The 16,832-nt window shown below is 51.4% G+C and overlaps 1 protein-coding gene across 2 annotated transcripts in view; it reads right to left on the bottom strand.

The window, feature by feature from the left end:
• Positions 1–334: 334 nt before the first annotated feature.
• MECR (mitochondrial trans-2-enoyl-CoA reductase) overlaps positions 335–16,832 on the bottom strand; it is a 29,092-nt gene continuing 12,594 nt past the window's right edge. For both annotated transcript variants that reach the window (XM_061184601.1, XM_061184602.1), the window contains 9 exons: positions 16,652–16,749; positions 16,056–16,187; positions 9,633–9,776; positions 6,880–6,982; positions 5,735–5,837; positions 4,682–4,755; positions 2,533–2,593; positions 2,296–2,368; positions 335–887 (listed from right to left, as the gene is read on the bottom strand). In XM_061184601.1, coding sequence (XP_061040584.1) covers positions 730–887; positions 2,296–2,368; positions 2,533–2,593; positions 4,682–4,755; positions 5,735–5,837; positions 6,880–6,982; positions 9,633–9,776; positions 16,056–16,187; positions 16,652–16,749 — 946 coding nt within the window. In that variant the 3' untranslated portion in view covers positions 335–729. The remainder of the gene's footprint in view (positions 888–2,295; positions 2,369–2,532; positions 2,594–4,681; positions 4,756–5,734; positions 5,838–6,879; positions 6,983–9,632; positions 9,777–16,055; positions 16,188–16,651; positions 16,750–16,832) is intronic.

The raw sequence follows: 16,832 nt of genomic DNA, 5'->3' as shown, positions 1-16,832 counted from the left end.
CTGTGCTGTGCACTGCAGGATGCTGTAGCAGCATCACTGACCTCTACTCACTAGGCACTAGTAGCACCCGCTCAATTATGATAACCACAGTGTCCCCTGGGGATCAAATGAGCTCAGGTTGAGAACCACTGGTGTAACATCTATCTCCCCAGTTAGAATGGACGTTCCATGAGGCTGGTCCAGGTACCTGAGACCCCATTTCCTTGCTTTCTCAGCCTGGCATTCACTCCTCTGTGGAGCTGATCCTCCCCCTGTCCCAGATTGAGCCGAAGGCCACCTGAGAATGAGTCAAACCTTCCTTTTTAGAAGATTCTCCTCTGTGGGCTTGGAGGGCTTGAGGGCAGAGATCTGTTTTATTGGCTTTTGTACCTGCCAGCCCCGCCAAGGCTTTGCTTTCAGGGCGGTCAGGAAGTGATGGCTGCAGGACAGGTGGAGGGTGGGCAGGGGGGGCTTCTAGTGCTGGGAGCTGGCAAGGGATGGTCCTTCTTATTAGGGGTGACTCCTATTGGTTTTTGTTTGTTTGTTTTTTTAGGAAGTTCGGACTTTATTAGATACCCGGAGGCTGGCCCCAGGGATAGCCTTGGCTGGCCTCCCAGTTCTCCGACTCAGAAGTGACAGTGGGGAGAGGAGCGGCCTGCGGAGGCGGGGGGCCCAACTGGGGGGCCCGGAACCAGTCCTGCTGGTCCGCCTCCCCTCCCACGTGGCTCCGGCTCCTCTGGGATTATCACATCACATGGTGAGGATCTGCTTGGAAGACACGAAAGGCTGCATGGACGCTTCTAAGGCACGCTGGTAGTCCTGCAGTGGGGCCTCGGAGCAGGCAGGGGCCGTGAGCTGGCCTCGGTGGATGAGATCGCACAGCGTGAGGATCAGCTCCTTGAACTGGTCTGTGGGAGGTTGGAGGGTGTCAGACGGGGGAGCAACCGCAGGGCTCGGTGAGGGGACACGCGGGCTTCCCCTGCTGGCAGGAGCTGGTGCTGGGCTCCAGGGAAGCCTCGAGAGCCCTGGGCTCGGCCAGGGACACGGTGGCCGCTGTGGAGGCGGCCTGGTGCCCGCCTGTGCTCAGGACGGTGAGGGCCAGGGTGGGGACAGGAGCATGGGGAGCAGCCCCAGGAGCTGACGGGGAGGCGGAGTGGTGGCTGTGATGGCTCGGCCCACAGAACCTGACTGGGTGTAACGGGGGGTCCTGAATGGTGGGAGGGCGGAATCACTCAGAGGGGCAGAAGCCGGAAGAGGCACGGGGAGGGGGTGGGTGGTGCCTGGCACGCCAACAGATGTGCAACAGCGGAGCTCTGCTCAGGGAAAAGAGCCTTCCCTGAGAGCCCAGGCTCCCTCAGAACCGCACCAGCAGAAGCCACCAACGTCCCCTCCCGGGCTTGCCTCCCACTAAAGACCCACTATGGTAGAGGAAGATGAGAAGTGAAGGCCTTGGCTGAGAAGTACTTTTTCATAGACATCAATTCATTCAACATTCAAATTGAATCGTATCCCCTGCTTAAAACACTTCAGTGCTTCCCATTTCCCTTTAAGATTGAGTCTGAGCTCCTTAAAGAGGATTATAAGGCCTTTCGTAATCTGGCCACAACCTATCTGTCCAGCTTCCCACTCTCCACGATGGGCTTTTACACATGCTATTTCCTCTGCTTGGAACACCCCCTTCAGACGACCACTTCCCTCCCCGCCGCTGGGATAACTCCACGCCCTTCCTCAGCTCAGCCTGGGGGCGGTGGTGGTCACCATCTGGGGAGCCAGTCCTCCAGGAGAGGAAGAGCAGTGCGCTGGCTCAGGTTCTGGAGGCAGAGAGGCTGTTCACGCCCTGGCTGCACACCCCTCAGGTGGGGACGACTCGGGGCCAGCTACCTAGCTACTCTGAGCCTCTGCTTCCTCCTGTGTCAGACAGAGCTGACAGTAGTTTATACAATTATGACATTTAAACTGAGGCAGAGGTTAAGTAACTTGCCCAATGTCCCACAGCTCGCTCGGCAGAGCCCATGGCCAGTAACGGTGGAAGCAGGATTTGGGCCTGGGCAGGCCGGTTCCATGGTCTGTTCTCTTTACTTGGCTGTCTTCCATGGCAGGCTTTCCCACTGTCAGCTCCTCAGGAGGGTGGCAGGGGGTGCCCCAAGGACTAGCCCACTTTAGTCCAATAACTATTTGCTGACTGTAGCTGTATTTAGAGACTGTTTTCCTTTATCCTGTTGTGGGCCTGGGGGTCCAATCAAAGTGGCTGGTCACTTCTGCAGTGGGCACTGCCCTCTCATGTGACCCTTGGTAATGGGGCCATCATCCACTTACCTGGACTGTGGTCCTTCTTCCACTGGGATAACCAAAAGCCCCGAAGTTTGAGATCCTTAAAAATGAGCAGGCTCTGTGGACACAGGAAGGACATACTGGGGCTCTGAGGGCAAGAACTCTAGGCACTGCTTAAGGTATGGATTCCCCCAGGGCCGGGGGGCGCTGCCTGAGTTTAGACAATGCTGGTGTCCAGGCCCCTGTCTCCCGGCACTCCCCCGCCCCGCCCCACCAGCTTACCACAGAGGCGATGACAGGCTGCTTGGCCATCCCCCCATAGGTCACCATGGTTCCTCCAGGCCTGAAGGGTCCAGAGAGAAGAGAGTGGTCGCAGGTAGAGACAGAGCCCTTCTTGAACCAGTTACAATGCATCTATTCCAACCCTGGTTCCTAAACCTCGTTCTCAGAATCCCTGGGAAGGGTTCAAAAATACAGATTCCTAGGCCCGACCCAGACCTAATGAATTGGGAAGCAAAGCTCTATATTAAAAACGACAGAAAACAAACAAGCAAGCAAACACCCCCTGCAGACGACCTCTATGTCTAGCCAGGGTTGGGAGCCCAGAGTTAAGCTCCTAGTCAGGCTTTGCGGAAGAGCCGCAGAGAAAAATACTCCGCTGAGCAAAGCTCACAACCCGAGTCGTGAGTGGAGCCGGAAGTAGATCGGGCCGGGCTCTACTCCACTGTCGGTGTATGGCGCTGGGCAACATGTCCACAGCGGGCCACACTGCCTCTCCTGTACACGCTCCAGTGAGACGACGCAGCTAAGGAACGGTGTGGACGGTGCAGAGGACAATGGCGATTGTCAGGACCTGCTGTCTGATACCCACACCCGCCCCAGCGGTCAAACAGGAGAGGGGCTCATATAATTTTTAAAACGTAAGCTAGGACTTCAAATGCCTGACTTAACCTGTGCTCCCCTCCCCACTCCCCTGGCTCTTTTAGGAGTTTGTTGATCAAGGATGACCCGAGATACATTTTGGGACAACACAAGGGAGGTTCTGTGAACTCCAGGATGGAAGAAGCTTCTGAGAGAGGCAGGTAACTCTCTGTGCCTGAGGCCGGGGGCCAGTCTGGTCTTTAGTTCCCTTCAACTGCCACCTGCTCTGGAAAGTAGCTCCTGCATGGTGGGGGGGCGAGCCCTCCCTCTGTGGACCTGCACCACACTTGATCTAATCAGAATGGCTACCGTATACTGGGTGTTTACTATGTGCCAGGCACAGGTCAGAGCACTTCACATGTGCTGGCCAGTGAATCCTCACAGTAACCCCAAGGGAGGACTTTTATGACTCCTATTTCACAGAGGAGAAAACTGGGGCCCACCTCTCATTTGTATAGCGCTGTGTACAGACCTCAGAGCCCCTTGGACTCACCTTCTGAGGCAGAGAGGGTTTATATCCCCCCATTTCACTGATGAAGAGACTGAGACCTGGATCGTTTTTCACATATTGCTTAACTTTTCATAGGTCCACAGCTAGTAAGCACGAGCCACATGGGGATGGCAGTTGGCCTCGGAGGCTGCCCAGAGTAGGGCTGAAGACGTATGCTCGGAGCCACAGCAACTCGGGCAAGCTGACTACCCTCTCTGGGCCTCGTCTGGACGGGGATGGGAGCAGTACCCCTCACCTAGGCGATTGTGGAAGGGGTACGTCATGCTCTCTGCACAGTCTGGTGCATGCTAAACACTCTGTGATTGTGACTACAGCTCTCTGATCACATGACCCAAATTCCCATCCAGCCTGAGTTCTAGAGGGTTCCCTCAGTGTCTCAGCCATCTAGGTACCCTGTGGCTAGTGAGTGCTAGCAAATATGAGTTAACAAATGTTGGTGCTCTAGTTGGGAAGTGTCCTTTCAGGGCCCTTCAATTTGAGAAGTTTATATTAAAGGAAAAAAGAAGGAAAGGACATGCACTGTCAACATGTCATCCCCCTCTGTGGTGGGATGATAGGTAAGCTTTGTGCTTAATTTTTCCTTTGTACTTTTACATGCTTTCAAGATGTTTTGTAACAGCATGATGTTACCTTTAAAATTAGAATCTATTTTTAAAAGCTAATAAAAAATTTAAAAGCTAATAAGCTAGGACTAAGTGACTTTTTCAGATGCCCCTAGGTTATGAATCCTTACCCGTTCCCCTATCACAGAGCGCCCAGCAGTCTACTTCTGGGGTCCCTAGGAGAACAGAGCCGGATGGTCATCTGTAAAGGAGGAGGCTGAGAAAGGGCGGGCCCAGGTAACTAGGACGTGACGTGGGTCCCATCTTCCTACTCAGCGTCGTGCTGACCTGGCCTTGGCCTGCACTGGCCACTGGGACTTGGTCACTCGGTGGTCCTCCTGGCTAAATCCCGGGAGGGCGCCTTTGTGCACTGGACCCGCGGGGCCGAGGGACTTACGCCAAGTGCCGCAGCAGCTCCGTGGAGCTTTTCCCGCCAACACAGTTGAGAGCAAGCTGAGGCTGGGGCACGTCCTGGAAAAGAAGGGACCTGCAGTGAGCGAGCTACCCCTCTGTGGTGGGGTTTGAAGCTTGCTATAAACAGCACCTCCCTGGCCCAAGGGCTGTGTCAGGAAGGAGCGAAGAAAGTGGGACAGTCATGCCTTCCAACTCTGTCTGGGAAGGGCCTTTTCTTTACCAGCTTAATGCTGTTATCTGTTTTAGGATTTTGTTCAAAACTCACCTCCTCTGGGAAAGAAAAGACAAAGGGCACCTATGTTCTGTTTTGACGGACTTCATTTCCCCCTCTTCTCAGCACTTACAACTCAGTTTATATTAGATGTGCTGACCTACTGCTTCAGAAATGTTCTCAAGAGGCACGAGTTCTCAAGCAAGTGTGTGTCCGGTCCCTCCAGGGTTCAGTGACAAGAGGCTGAGATGTGGTTCGGTCACTTACTAGGTGTGCTGGGCAGGGTTAAGGGGCTTTGAGTTCAGAGAGGCCTGGGACCAGCCCGACTCCACCACTTATGACTGTGTGGTCTCAGTAAAGTCCTTTCTTTTTTTCCAAGTCTTCGTTTTCTCACCTATAAAATAGATAGCACCTACTTTGTAGAGCTTTTGTGGGGATTATCAGATAAAATATAAGGCAGATGCTTTGGAAATGTGACTTCTTTTCTTTCTCTTCCCTCCTGTGCCTCAGTTTCCTCAGCTCTCTCCCAGCTCTGAGATTCACTTCGGCTGTGTGGGCTGATGTAGTCCACCACTAACATTCAAAACTACCAACCATACAGGGTTTCCTAAACCTTGTCTGTCTCTCCTGCCCCCTCACAGCCCCAGGCACTTAATGCATGCTTTCCCCTGGCTGAGGGAATGGGCTTTATCCCTCCATGAAAAGAGACAAAGGGAGGATTTTGGAGACGAATGGGGCCAGTGCCAGCTTTTCTAATTCAAGTGAATTTCTTTCTTCAGGGAGTTGGGCCTGGAATGGAGGTGCAATGTCCCTCATCACTGGTACCTTAAAGAAGTTTTTCATCTCATGTTTTCTTAGTTCCTCTTCTGTGACAACATGATGGGCCCCCAGATTCTTCAGTCTGTCGGTCAGCTTCTGGATGTCAGGTCTGGAAACCAAACACAATCCAAGGTCCTTGGTCATATCTGCTCACTTTCTCCACGGAAGGCTCCCAGGACCCCTCTGCCACAGCTGTGAGAACCCGAGTTTCTCTTTGTGGGAAGCTAAGCTGGGCCTGGCCACCAGTCTCATCACATGCCAGCATCTCTTGGCCTCAGTTTCCTCACTGGTGTGAGAGAGCACTGGGAGGTTTCTACTGCTCCTGTCAGCTCAAGGACGCTAGAAACCATCTGGGCTCAGGGAGGAGTCATTTCACTTCCTGATTTCTTCTACTGAAACGACAAACTCTGCTTCCTTTTCCCCTCTTTTCAAGGGGCTCTTCAGAGTGTTGTGCAAACACATTCCGGTCCAGGAGTGGCTCTGAGCCTCTTTACCAAGGCAAACAGAACAATTTTTTTTGTTAGCACAACTGAGGGGATGGGGAACTGAAGCGAGTATCAGTTCTCCTGCCAAGGCTGGGCTTCCCTGAAGAGACACAACCACGTACGTGGATGGTGAGGCTTAAGGAAGTTGGATGATATGACGGAGAGAGAACAAATTGGGAAACTAAGTTTGTCATTGGTTTGCTGTGTCTTCCTGAGCAAGTGGCTTCCTCTCTCTGATGACAAACCTGCCCCATCTCCTTTACATCTGTATTTAGTGCACTTCAAAGTATCACACAAATGCAAGGGAAACAAGGGCTCTGGGTTAGTCAGTTCACAGAAAGAATAACACAGCTTAAAACATTCCCAAATGTGAACTGTGGTTTTAAAAACATGAGGTTTATCACAAGTCAAGAGTCTCAGAAACTCTTAGCTGTTCACTAAGGGCCTTCTCCTTCCTGCCCTCCCTTTACATTTCAGATTCATTCATCCTATAGCCAAAAGCCACTGGACTTCAGTGCTGGTGGCTGACTCAGCTATAAGCCAGCTCCTGCCCGCAGGAAAGGAAGACCGCTTACGCAAGGGCGCCACCTGGTGGAAACATGGGCACCCGCGGGTGGCAGGCGGAAAGGCCCAAGTGGTGTGCTGGGATCAGGCCTTCCCACGCACCTGTCTCGGACCACGTTGATGGTCCTCAGTCCCAGGGCTGCAGCGATCTGGATGACTGCTTGCCCCACTCCACTGTTGGATGCATTCTGGATGACAGAATCCCCTGTGGAGCCAGGAAGAAACTCAAGTTGAGACCTGTAATAAGTCAAGGGCTTCCAGCCTAGGATCCTATTATAGGGCCAGAGGTGGAGTCCTCAGACTCTGAAGGGACCCAGGACCTGGCTGCTGAGCCTTCTCAGTCCTTGGACTGTTGTTCACTCTTCTCCCGTGCCCCCCAAACCTCTACAACACCCATGAAGCCTGCCAGGATTCAGCAACTCAAGAGTTCACACTGGATGCAACTTAGACCCTGCTGTGTAAATGATTTTGCATCCTTCATCATCCTCCCAATTTTTATGTCCTCAAGTCTCTGCTTAGGTTATTTCTTTGGCTGGCAATGTTTTCCTCTTTCCATCTCCCTTCGTTTTCAAATCCTATATATCCTTCGAAGGACAGCTCCAGTGTGGCTTCCTACATGAAGCCTTCCCAGATTCTTCCCCCGTGCACTCCCACAGCACTCTGCAGCCGTCTCTGTTAATGGTCACGGTCAGCCCTGACTTATACTTGGTTGTTATCTCAGTCCATTTCTATCAACAGGCTGCGGCTTCTTGAGGGGAAGATGCACTGCCTCAAAATGGGATTAGAGCTGCACTGGAGAAACTGGCAGCCCCTGAGACAGGGACCTCCAGATAGTCTGTGGTCAAAGCCGAAGCCTAACTTTGGACTTAGCCAACGGGGGAGGCCACGGGCCATGCTGGGAAAAGCATGGGCTCTGGAACGAGACATACTGGGGTGTGAGTCCCAGCTTCTCCACTGACTGTAACGGAAAGTGAACGGGGTGGGATGAGTCCTGACCTCTTTGAACCTCAGTTTCTCCCCCATAAAACAGGAGCCCTAGAAGCACCCACTGGGGTGCTCCTCATTAGAGCCCAGTGCTGTTGTGTCCGGGAAGGGGCTCTGTTCCCCTGAAATGCTATCTGGGTTTTGAGAGGCAGCAGGGATCTCGTGCTAGAGACAGAGGACTTTCTGGAAGAAGGCCCATCCTCCTTAGCTAGGGTCAGCCTACAGATCGTCACCCATCAGTGGGTTATGAAACCAACCTAGTGGGTTGCACGCTTTTTTTTTTTTTTTTAAAGTTAAAATCAAGGAAAATAGAATAAATAGTGGAGTGCATCACACATAGTGAGGGTAAATATTATTCCATGAAACTTTGGTTTTCATTACATATATATTCATATACGTCTACGTACTGGATGACAATTTAAAGTGTAATTCTTACTATGGGTCAAGATCACACGTTTCACACCAGCCCTGGGGCAGGAAAGTGGAGAGATACACCATGGGCACTTGAGGTGGGTGGTGTCAGAACAGCCTGATGTGACGACCACAGCTGCAGCCCAAATCAGAGGGGGTCTGAGGGGAGAGGATGCAGGCGACCAAAACATCTGCTGCACTGGGACTTGAGCAAAGGTCCCTGATCACACCCGCTGGCTTTCTGCACTTAAAGAGACCTGGGGCTGCTCTGCCACAGCTGGGAGAACCGGCATTTGTCTCTGCAGGAAGCTGGGACTGGTTTTCAGCCAGGCTTACGCAGAGCTGCCACCGAAGGTGATCACACTCTGGCATCTCTTCACCTCAGTTTCCTCGTCGGCATGACAGAGCTGGACTGGGTGATCTCTAGGGCCCCTGCCAGCTCCCGGATATGCGTGGTGTGTGGGGTAACCCTCCAACCACGGGGGACGGGAGTTGGTGGGTAACTGGCCCAGCCTCCTGTCACTTGCAGGTTAATTCTGAGGAGGGTTCTGTGAGGGTCTGTGGGGAGTCCCCAGCAGGACTGGGCCCCGGTTGCCCACGGCAGGATCAGCTTTCGCTGGCTCTTCCTCCTTCCCTGTCCCTGTCCCCAGTCCCTCACTCCTGCTTCTTGGGGTCACCTCCCCAGCGAACTGTTGGCCCCCAGTTCTTTTCTTAGGCTCTGCTTTCATGGGAACCTGGAATAAAACACCTGGCTTTGTCACTTCCTTGCTGAGTGATCTCATGCAAATAATTTACCTCTCTGGACCTCAGTTTCCTCATTTATAAAAAGGGAGAATGACAACAGCAGTGCACCTTTACTGTGCTGTATGCCAGGCCCTGTGCTAAGTGTCACACGGCATGTTTCAGTGAGCCCTCAGAACCCCTTACTCTCCATTTTACGGATGAAAAGTCTGATGATTTGAGAGGTCAGTTCCCAGTTAGTGAGGCGAAGCTGGGGTTCAGACCCGTGCTGTGGACCTCGTTGCACCGCTCTGACGTCCAGTGCATTTGACGGGGCAATGCATGGAAAGGCACGTATGTGGGCTGGAAAGTGCTCTGGCAGTGCTGAGTGGAAAGACTAACACTAAGTTCAGCATTTTATTGAAAACACAGGGACTGTGTCTATGTTGTCTGGCTTTGTAGCCCCAGAGCTCAGCACAGCTCCATACGATTTTGCTGAATGACAGAATTCCATCCCAAGCTCTAGGGAATGTGACCCTTCAGCGGTTTTCTAGGGTGTGCTCCTCATGAGGTTTCAGCATGTTTTCCAGGATCCAAGCTAACATCTTTCCATGTAAAGCAACAACACCACCCAGGTTGGGGCCATCTTCCTCGCAGGTAAGTTCCCAGGCCTCAGGGTCGGGACATGGGTCACACCCCAGTCAGGAGTGCCCGGCCTGCCCACCCACTGTGGTTCCTACCTGGCCGCAGCCGCTCAAAGTCCATCAGCATCCGGTAGGCCGTACAGGGATTGACACCCAGGGTGGCGGCGCTCTGAAGAGGGATGTCACTCGGAACCGAGATGAGCGCTTCCTCGCTGAACACAGCCTCGGTCCGCCAGGTTCCTAAGAAGGGGGAGGCCAGGGGAGTAAGGAAGGACCCCCTCCATGCCCAACCCCACTCCCCCTCCTCAGTGGACGGGCATCGAGGACAGCAGACTTCAGTAATACTTGGAGAAAAAGGAAAATCCCAAAGCCTTTTCAAATGCCTGAGTCCTCATGATAATTACGTTAGGGAGACTGTGTTATTCCCACATCAGTTACCAGTAGATTTAGCTAGCGTCACACAGCAGGTGGCTGAAGATCTCAAACTACTGGACTCTGAGGGGGAGACAGCAACATCATTACCAGCGCAAGAGAAGCTGAGAAAGCCCCATTTTCCCACTCGGCCCTCATTCTCACCTAAGGCAGGGTGACTCGGGTGGTATTATGGAAAAAAGCATGAAAGCCAAAGTCAAAGGCCGAGGTGTGGGACCTGGCTTTGCTGGTCTGCTAGTCTGAGCACAGCACTAAGTCACTGAGATTTGGTTATTCTAATATGTAGATGACACTGGCAAGAAGAGCCTTGACTGGCCTCCCCCAAGAACAGTTGCACAGATCAAACGAGATATGGGAAGTGAAACAATCCTGTAAACTGGAAAAAAGTGCTCATTAACCCCCAGCCCACATTCCAGTTCTAGACAAAAGAATAATAAAATGTCCCATTTAAAGTCCTCACTCAACAGGGCAGGAACTGAGGCTGTGACTTGCCCCGTCGCCCAGCTCCCCGGGCTGCCCCCTTCCATCTGCAGATACTCATCCGGCACCGGCTGTGAGCCAGGCCCCTCCAACAACGACACAGTCCTTACGTTCACAGCGCGCTCACTCCAGTGGAGCAGAAGAGGTGAGACACGAACAAGCAAGTACAAGAATTCTAAGTTATACAGAGAGAGAGAGAGAGAGAGAGAGAGAGACAGAGGGAGGGAGAGAGAGGAGAGAATTACTTTAGATGGGAGTCAGGGACAGCTTCTCTGAGGAGGCGACAGGCTAAGAGTTGAAGGATAGAGATGCAGCCTCTCAGAATCCACAAAGAACATTCCAGTGGAGGAAGAAGCATGTGCAGAGACTCTGAGGCAGGACAGATATAGGAATGGAGCAGGAAGAATGCACACTGGAGGGGAGAGAATGGTGGGTAGAGTGGCTGGAGACATGGCTGACGTGGCACAGGCTGGAGGGACATCATACAGGCTTTCATGATCTTGACTCACAGTAACCGTGTGTTACAGTCTAACTCAGTACATGTACATACATAAATACGTGTACACATACACAGATTCATAACAGAAGCCGAAGTTTCACGGAACAATACTTACCCTACTCTATGTGATGTACTGTTATTTTCTATTCTATTCTGACCAACTTTAACAAAAGAAAAATTCTGTTTGTAACCCACTGGATTGATTTTGCTAATGGGTCACAGCCTGCAGTCTGAAAAACATAAGGGCTCAGGGTCATGGCATAAAGAACGGATTTTATTTTAGTGACTAGGAAGCTTTAAGTTTTTCTTTTTTATTTATTTATTTATTTTTTGGCTGCACTGCACAGCATGCGGGATCTTAATTTCCCAACCAGGGCTCGAACCCGTGCTCCCTGCAGTGGAAGCGCAGAGTCTTAACCACTGGACTGGCAGGGAAGTCCCAGGAAGCATCCAGGAAGCTTCTAATTTTAGAGAAGTCTGAGGTGATTGGATTTATGCTTTAAGATCACTTTGTTGCTATGTGGAAAAGACTGTGGCGGGGGGTGGGGGCCGGGGGGGCGGGCAGAATGGGAACAGGGAGGCCGATCAGGGGGCTTCCGGAGGGGCCCAGATGCGAGGTGATGGTTCCTTAGACTTTGGCAGTGGGGATGAGGAAAAGTAGATGGATTCGAGTTATGTTTTGAAGATAGAATCAACAGGATTTGATGAGCATTGGGTGACAGGTCCTCACCTGTGCAGGCGGGATCCTGTGTAAAGCAGAGAGTCAGACAGATGCAGATTCAAGCCCTAGCTCGCCGCGCACTTGCTAAGTCACCTCAGGGAAACGACTTGGAGCCTTGTTAGCTTGGTGTCTGGTGGCTGTGATGTCTCAGGGGCCCTCGGCCTACCCTTCCAAAGCTCTCGAGTGTGACTCATGACCCAGTGGCTGGGATTCTGACAGTGCCCTGGCTCTACGTGGTCCAGTGTGGGGAGCAGGGGCCAGCCTAGACCGCTAATTGTGTTGCAGGAGGGGAGAACCAAGGTGGGCTTTAGGGGCCAGGAATTGGCGATAGGAGGCAGGAACATTCTTTATTAAAGGCTGTGTCAATCCTAGAGTAGATTTCTGGCTGAGAAAATAAGAGGTTGAAAAACTGAAGGACTGCTTTGGAGTCCAGGAGGTGCCTTGTCTGTCTCTGGGCTTCATGCAGCCTGGTTTTCAGATCTTCAGCGTCATCTTCATAACTATCACCCTCATTCATCTTAGTCAACGTTTATTGTACTCTACTCTGTGCCAGACGCTTAGTGAATGGCTTTCTGTGTGTGAAATCAAAGGTGTTTTCTACTTCCCCTTAGTGGCAGGACATTGGAAATCCAACCCTTGACACGGATTTCTGGGGCTTGGCAGTCCCTAATCGTCTTCTTAAGAGAACCTGGGTGGGATGGGATGGGGGCAGCACCCACGTCAGCCTCCAGGGCTTTAAAGTAGAAACCCTTAGACTTTGGAGTTGTAGAGACCTGCTTAAAAGCCCTGGCTCTGCCACTCACTAGTTGTGTTGACTTTGAATGATCACTTCACCCTTTTTGAGTTGCAGTTTTTCTGATCTATGAAATGCGGAGAATAACACTCCCGCTAGAGTGTAAAGATTAAGTGATGACATTGTACAGACTGTCATTGTGCCTGGTACACAGTAGGTGTGGAACATCCCTTGGTCTCCTTTTCTGATCCGAATTCCCAGGCCTGAGTTCTGAGGACTCCCATTCTGCACTCACATGCACCTGACCCATAACCATCTCTGTCATCTAACACAGGGGTCCCTAACCTATGGCCCATGGGCCAAACTTGGCTCACCACCTGTTTTTGTAAATAAAGCTTCATTGGAACATAGCCCACTTTTTATGTATTATTTATGGCTATTTACATTGGCAGGGTTGAGTAGAAGTGGAATGGCCTGCAAAGCCTAAAATATTTACTAATTCGCCCTTTAAGAAAAAAGTCTGCCGCAAATGTAGTGTTTGCAAAGATCATTGTATGTATTCCCTCAGTTGAGACAGATAAGGCAACGACTATTAGCTCCATTTTAGAGATGAGGAAACTGAGGCTCAAAGTAGTTGTGATTTAAACAAGGTCATGGGGTGGTGGGGTGGTGGGGTGGTGGTGGTGGAAGGAGAGCCTGTATCTCATTCCCAGGCCAGTGCTTGCTATGCCCCATGCTGCCTCAGGGGGCTTTGAGTGTTTCCAATGAGAAAGCCAGTTCGCACATTAGCTCGCTCTGTCTCCCTTGGGACTGGGTGCATGTGGGAAAAAGCTGGCTACAGGCGCAGCAACAGCTGAGTAGCTCAGTGCATGAAAAATGCCCAAGATCTGGCCAGTTGAGGACTTATCTCTTTAATGACTGCTACTCTACTAAACGGCAGTCTTCACTAGAAGAAAGACCATGTCTGTTCGCTGCTGTATGTTAGAGCCTGGCACCCTCAGATGCTCACAAAATGTTTACTGAATAAACTGAGTTAATTAGCATCCTGACAATGATAAAATCCTCATCCCCATCCTCTCCGACTGGCACCTGGTTTAAAAGAATCACCTTTCCTCCGGGGAGAAATCCCTGCTCTGGCTATCACCCCCCCCCCCACGTGCAATTACGTACACACCTGGCACGTGTCCTTTATTCTCTCCAATCTCACCAAGCTTCTAGGTCCACCCCGTCTCTCCAGCCCTACAGCACTACTTGCTCAGGCCCTCATCGTCTGAAGCGTGGATTGCTCAGCCACCTCCTCACTGGCTTCCTGCCTCCACCCTCTGCCCTTCCAGAGCATTCTCTGCACTGCACAAATCTGATCAAATCATTCCTCGTGTTCACTCTTCATCAGGCCCCCAATGACGGTGGATGCGAGCCCTCCACGACCGGGCCCCAGCCGACCCCTCCAGCCTCATCTCACTTCTCCCTATCCACCCATGACCCAGCCATACTGAGCTACCTGCAGTGCCGATGTTGCCGTGCCTTCTCCCATCACCACACCTTTGCCCATGCCGCATTCCCTGCCTGGGAAGCCCTTCCTCCCCTGGCTGTACTTCTACTGTCTTCCAGACCCAGTTCAAGCATCACTTCTCTGAGAAGCCTTTCCTAATGCTTCCCGAGATAGGGAACTCTTGCCTTTGTGTTCATCCTGTGATTACACCACTCATTACACTGCACTGTATTAAGTGCTCTTTTCCCACTCCCAGCCAAGAGCACTCTGAGGGCAGAGACTGTGCCTGACCCACATTGTGTGCCCTTCACTCTGTACGGGGGCTGGCCCGAAGCACCAGTCAGTATCCAGTGAATCCTTACAGATCTCAATTTGCTCACCTGGCTATGCTCTTTCACTGCCAGGGGACTTTCAGAGAGGGTGGGGCCATTCTTGGCACTTCCCTGATCTCAGAGAAGGAAAGAACTTCTAGTAGACTCCTGGTACTGTTTTCTCTTGCTTGGTACATTTTTCTTTCTAGAACTGCTCCTTCCTAACCTCTGGGGCTGTCGACCACAAGGCCTCACTCTCTATACCACAGAGGTTGGCAAGAGACTCAACCAGGGCAATTGGAGTGGCCTAAGCCCACCCACTAGTGATAGGTTCATGGATGGGCAAGGATCCAGACAGGGCTGGTCAGAGCCCTTCTGGGGGACAGATATGGTTGTATTGGACACATTCTGGAGGACATGCTTCTTTGTTTGCTCTCAGGATGATGTAAACCTCAGGCTGCTGGTGGCCATCTATGAAAGGTATATATCAGAGTGGGTCTGCATCTTACCTCCACCACTTATTGGCTGGGTGACCTTGGGCAAATTGCTTAATCCTTTACATTTACTGTAGTCTCATCTGCATAATGGGAATGATAACAGTATCTACCTCATGTTGTGGGAATGACTGAGTAAATATAGGTAAAGTGCTTACAACAGTGCCTGGTACAAAGGGAGTGGTCAATATTTGTTGCTATTCCTATATCACTGTGTGGGGAGATCCCATTGGAGAGCTAATGAGAATAAGAGAAAGAGCTCTCATAGCATTGGTGTTTCTGGATCCAGCTGTGCCTGAAGCCTTCCATCTCTTGCACTTCCCAGTTCCACAAACCAATTAACTTCTTTTCTGGTAAAACAAGTTTGAGTTGACTCTCTGCAAGTTATAACCCAAAGGGTCCTCCCATTGGAGTGTAGCGGGAAAAACGGAGGAGACAAGAGTCCAAGGGGCTCTCCTTTTAGTTAGCTGTTTGCATTTGGACAAGGGCTTCTTCTTAGGTTTCAGTTCCTCGTATGTCCAATGGGATGGATGTCAGCCCTGTTTCCCTCTTGTGGCTCCTGTCAGGATCCATTTGTATAATGTTTGTGCCTCAAAAACGACCAAGTACTAAAACACAAATCTCACCAAAGACTCTTTACCACATGTCACAGAAAACCCTAACTCTCAGCATGGCTTTCGCAGGGCCTTCCCCAGGCGGCCCCACCTGCTCTGTAACCTCCCCTTCACTTTTGCAGTCCTCCCCCGCATGCTCATCCTCTGCTGTGGCTACACTGGGTTCTCCTCCATTTCCCCAAACTCACCTTTGTGTCTTTGCTCATGTTGTTTCCTCTAAATGCCACAATTTGGGGCGCATCTCCACCTACCAAAATTCATCCATCAAAGGTCCCTTCCAATGAAGCCTCCTCCATGAAGCCCTGATCTTTCCTTAAGACTGTGTCTATCTCACACAGAGTCGCCAGAAGTGCCCTCTGCTTCCTGTGAACTTGCAGCACTCCCTTTATGGAGGTTGTTGGTTTGGAGATTTCTTCAATTAGATTTTAACCTCCTGGAGGGAAGGGGCTGTCTTATTTGATTCCCCAGTGCACCCTACATTCCCTAGGGATGTAGGGATTCGGAGACTCATAGCTCCGATCAACATGCGCCCACAGTGATGAGAGCAGGTGTATCACCTCCTGAGCAAAAGAAACAGAACTGCTGCTCTCCTGGTCCAGCTTCCATCCCCACTGGAGGTGGGTATATGGACTTAATAATAAACCCTGCGCTGCTTACTTACAGAGACAATAAACAAACGTGTACCACGCGGGTGAAATAGGATCTGAAACAACAAAAAGCTGCAGACACCTGGAGAAACTCACCCAAACCAGCATTCGCTGGAATCACCCAGTCTCCTGGCTTCACCCTGGTCACACTGCTGCCCACTGCTACGACCTGTCCAACACCTTCATTCCCTCCAACAGCAGGCAGCTTGGGAAGGAGGCCATAATTGCCTAAGGGAGAAGAGCACAAAGCATCATCCAATGAAGATTGGGCAGTGAAAGAGCACGGACTTTGGAGTCAGACAGACCTCAGCCTGTTCTGGCCTCTGCCTCTGACCAGCTGTGTAACTAACCAACCTCTCTGAGCCCGAGCTTCTTCATCTGTAAAGGGGGATAATACACCTCAGATTCATGGTTATTATGAAGATTAGATAAGATAATGTAGGAAATGAGCCCAGCATATCGCACACTTCACAAGGGTTGGTTTGCTCCCCGCTGCAATCTTCCTAACTCAAAAAGCCTCACATTCGAGGGAGGGGAGGCCAGAGAGGGCTCACACAGTCTGTAGACAGCTCATCTGGAGAACAGCTGCTGCTAATCACAGGAATTTCACACCCACACCTGGGGAGGAATGAAAACGAGGTGGCGGCTAAGCAAAAAAGCCAATTAACATAAGCCACAGAAACCAAGGTTACCTTGGATCATATTAATGTCAGATGGATTGACAGGGGCCGCCAGCATCTTCACATGGACGTCTGATCCGCCCACAGCAGCCAGCTCCAGGTTCTTCAGTCTAAGCACAAAGCCAGAGAGAGATGTTCATGTCAGCCAGGCTAGCCAGGGAGTCTTTTGCTCAAATCATCTCCCCAAAGTAGG

Source organism: Eubalaena glacialis, chromosome 3 (genome assembly GCF_028564815.1).
Source record: "Eubalaena glacialis isolate mEubGla1 chromosome 3, mEubGla1.1.hap2.+ XY, whole genome shotgun sequence".
Taxonomy (NCBI): domain Eukaryota; kingdom Metazoa; phylum Chordata; class Mammalia; order Artiodactyla; family Balaenidae; genus Eubalaena; species Eubalaena glacialis.
The sequence above is the reverse complement of the archived record's forward strand: the minus strand, read 5'-3'. Positions and strand labels throughout refer to the sequence as shown.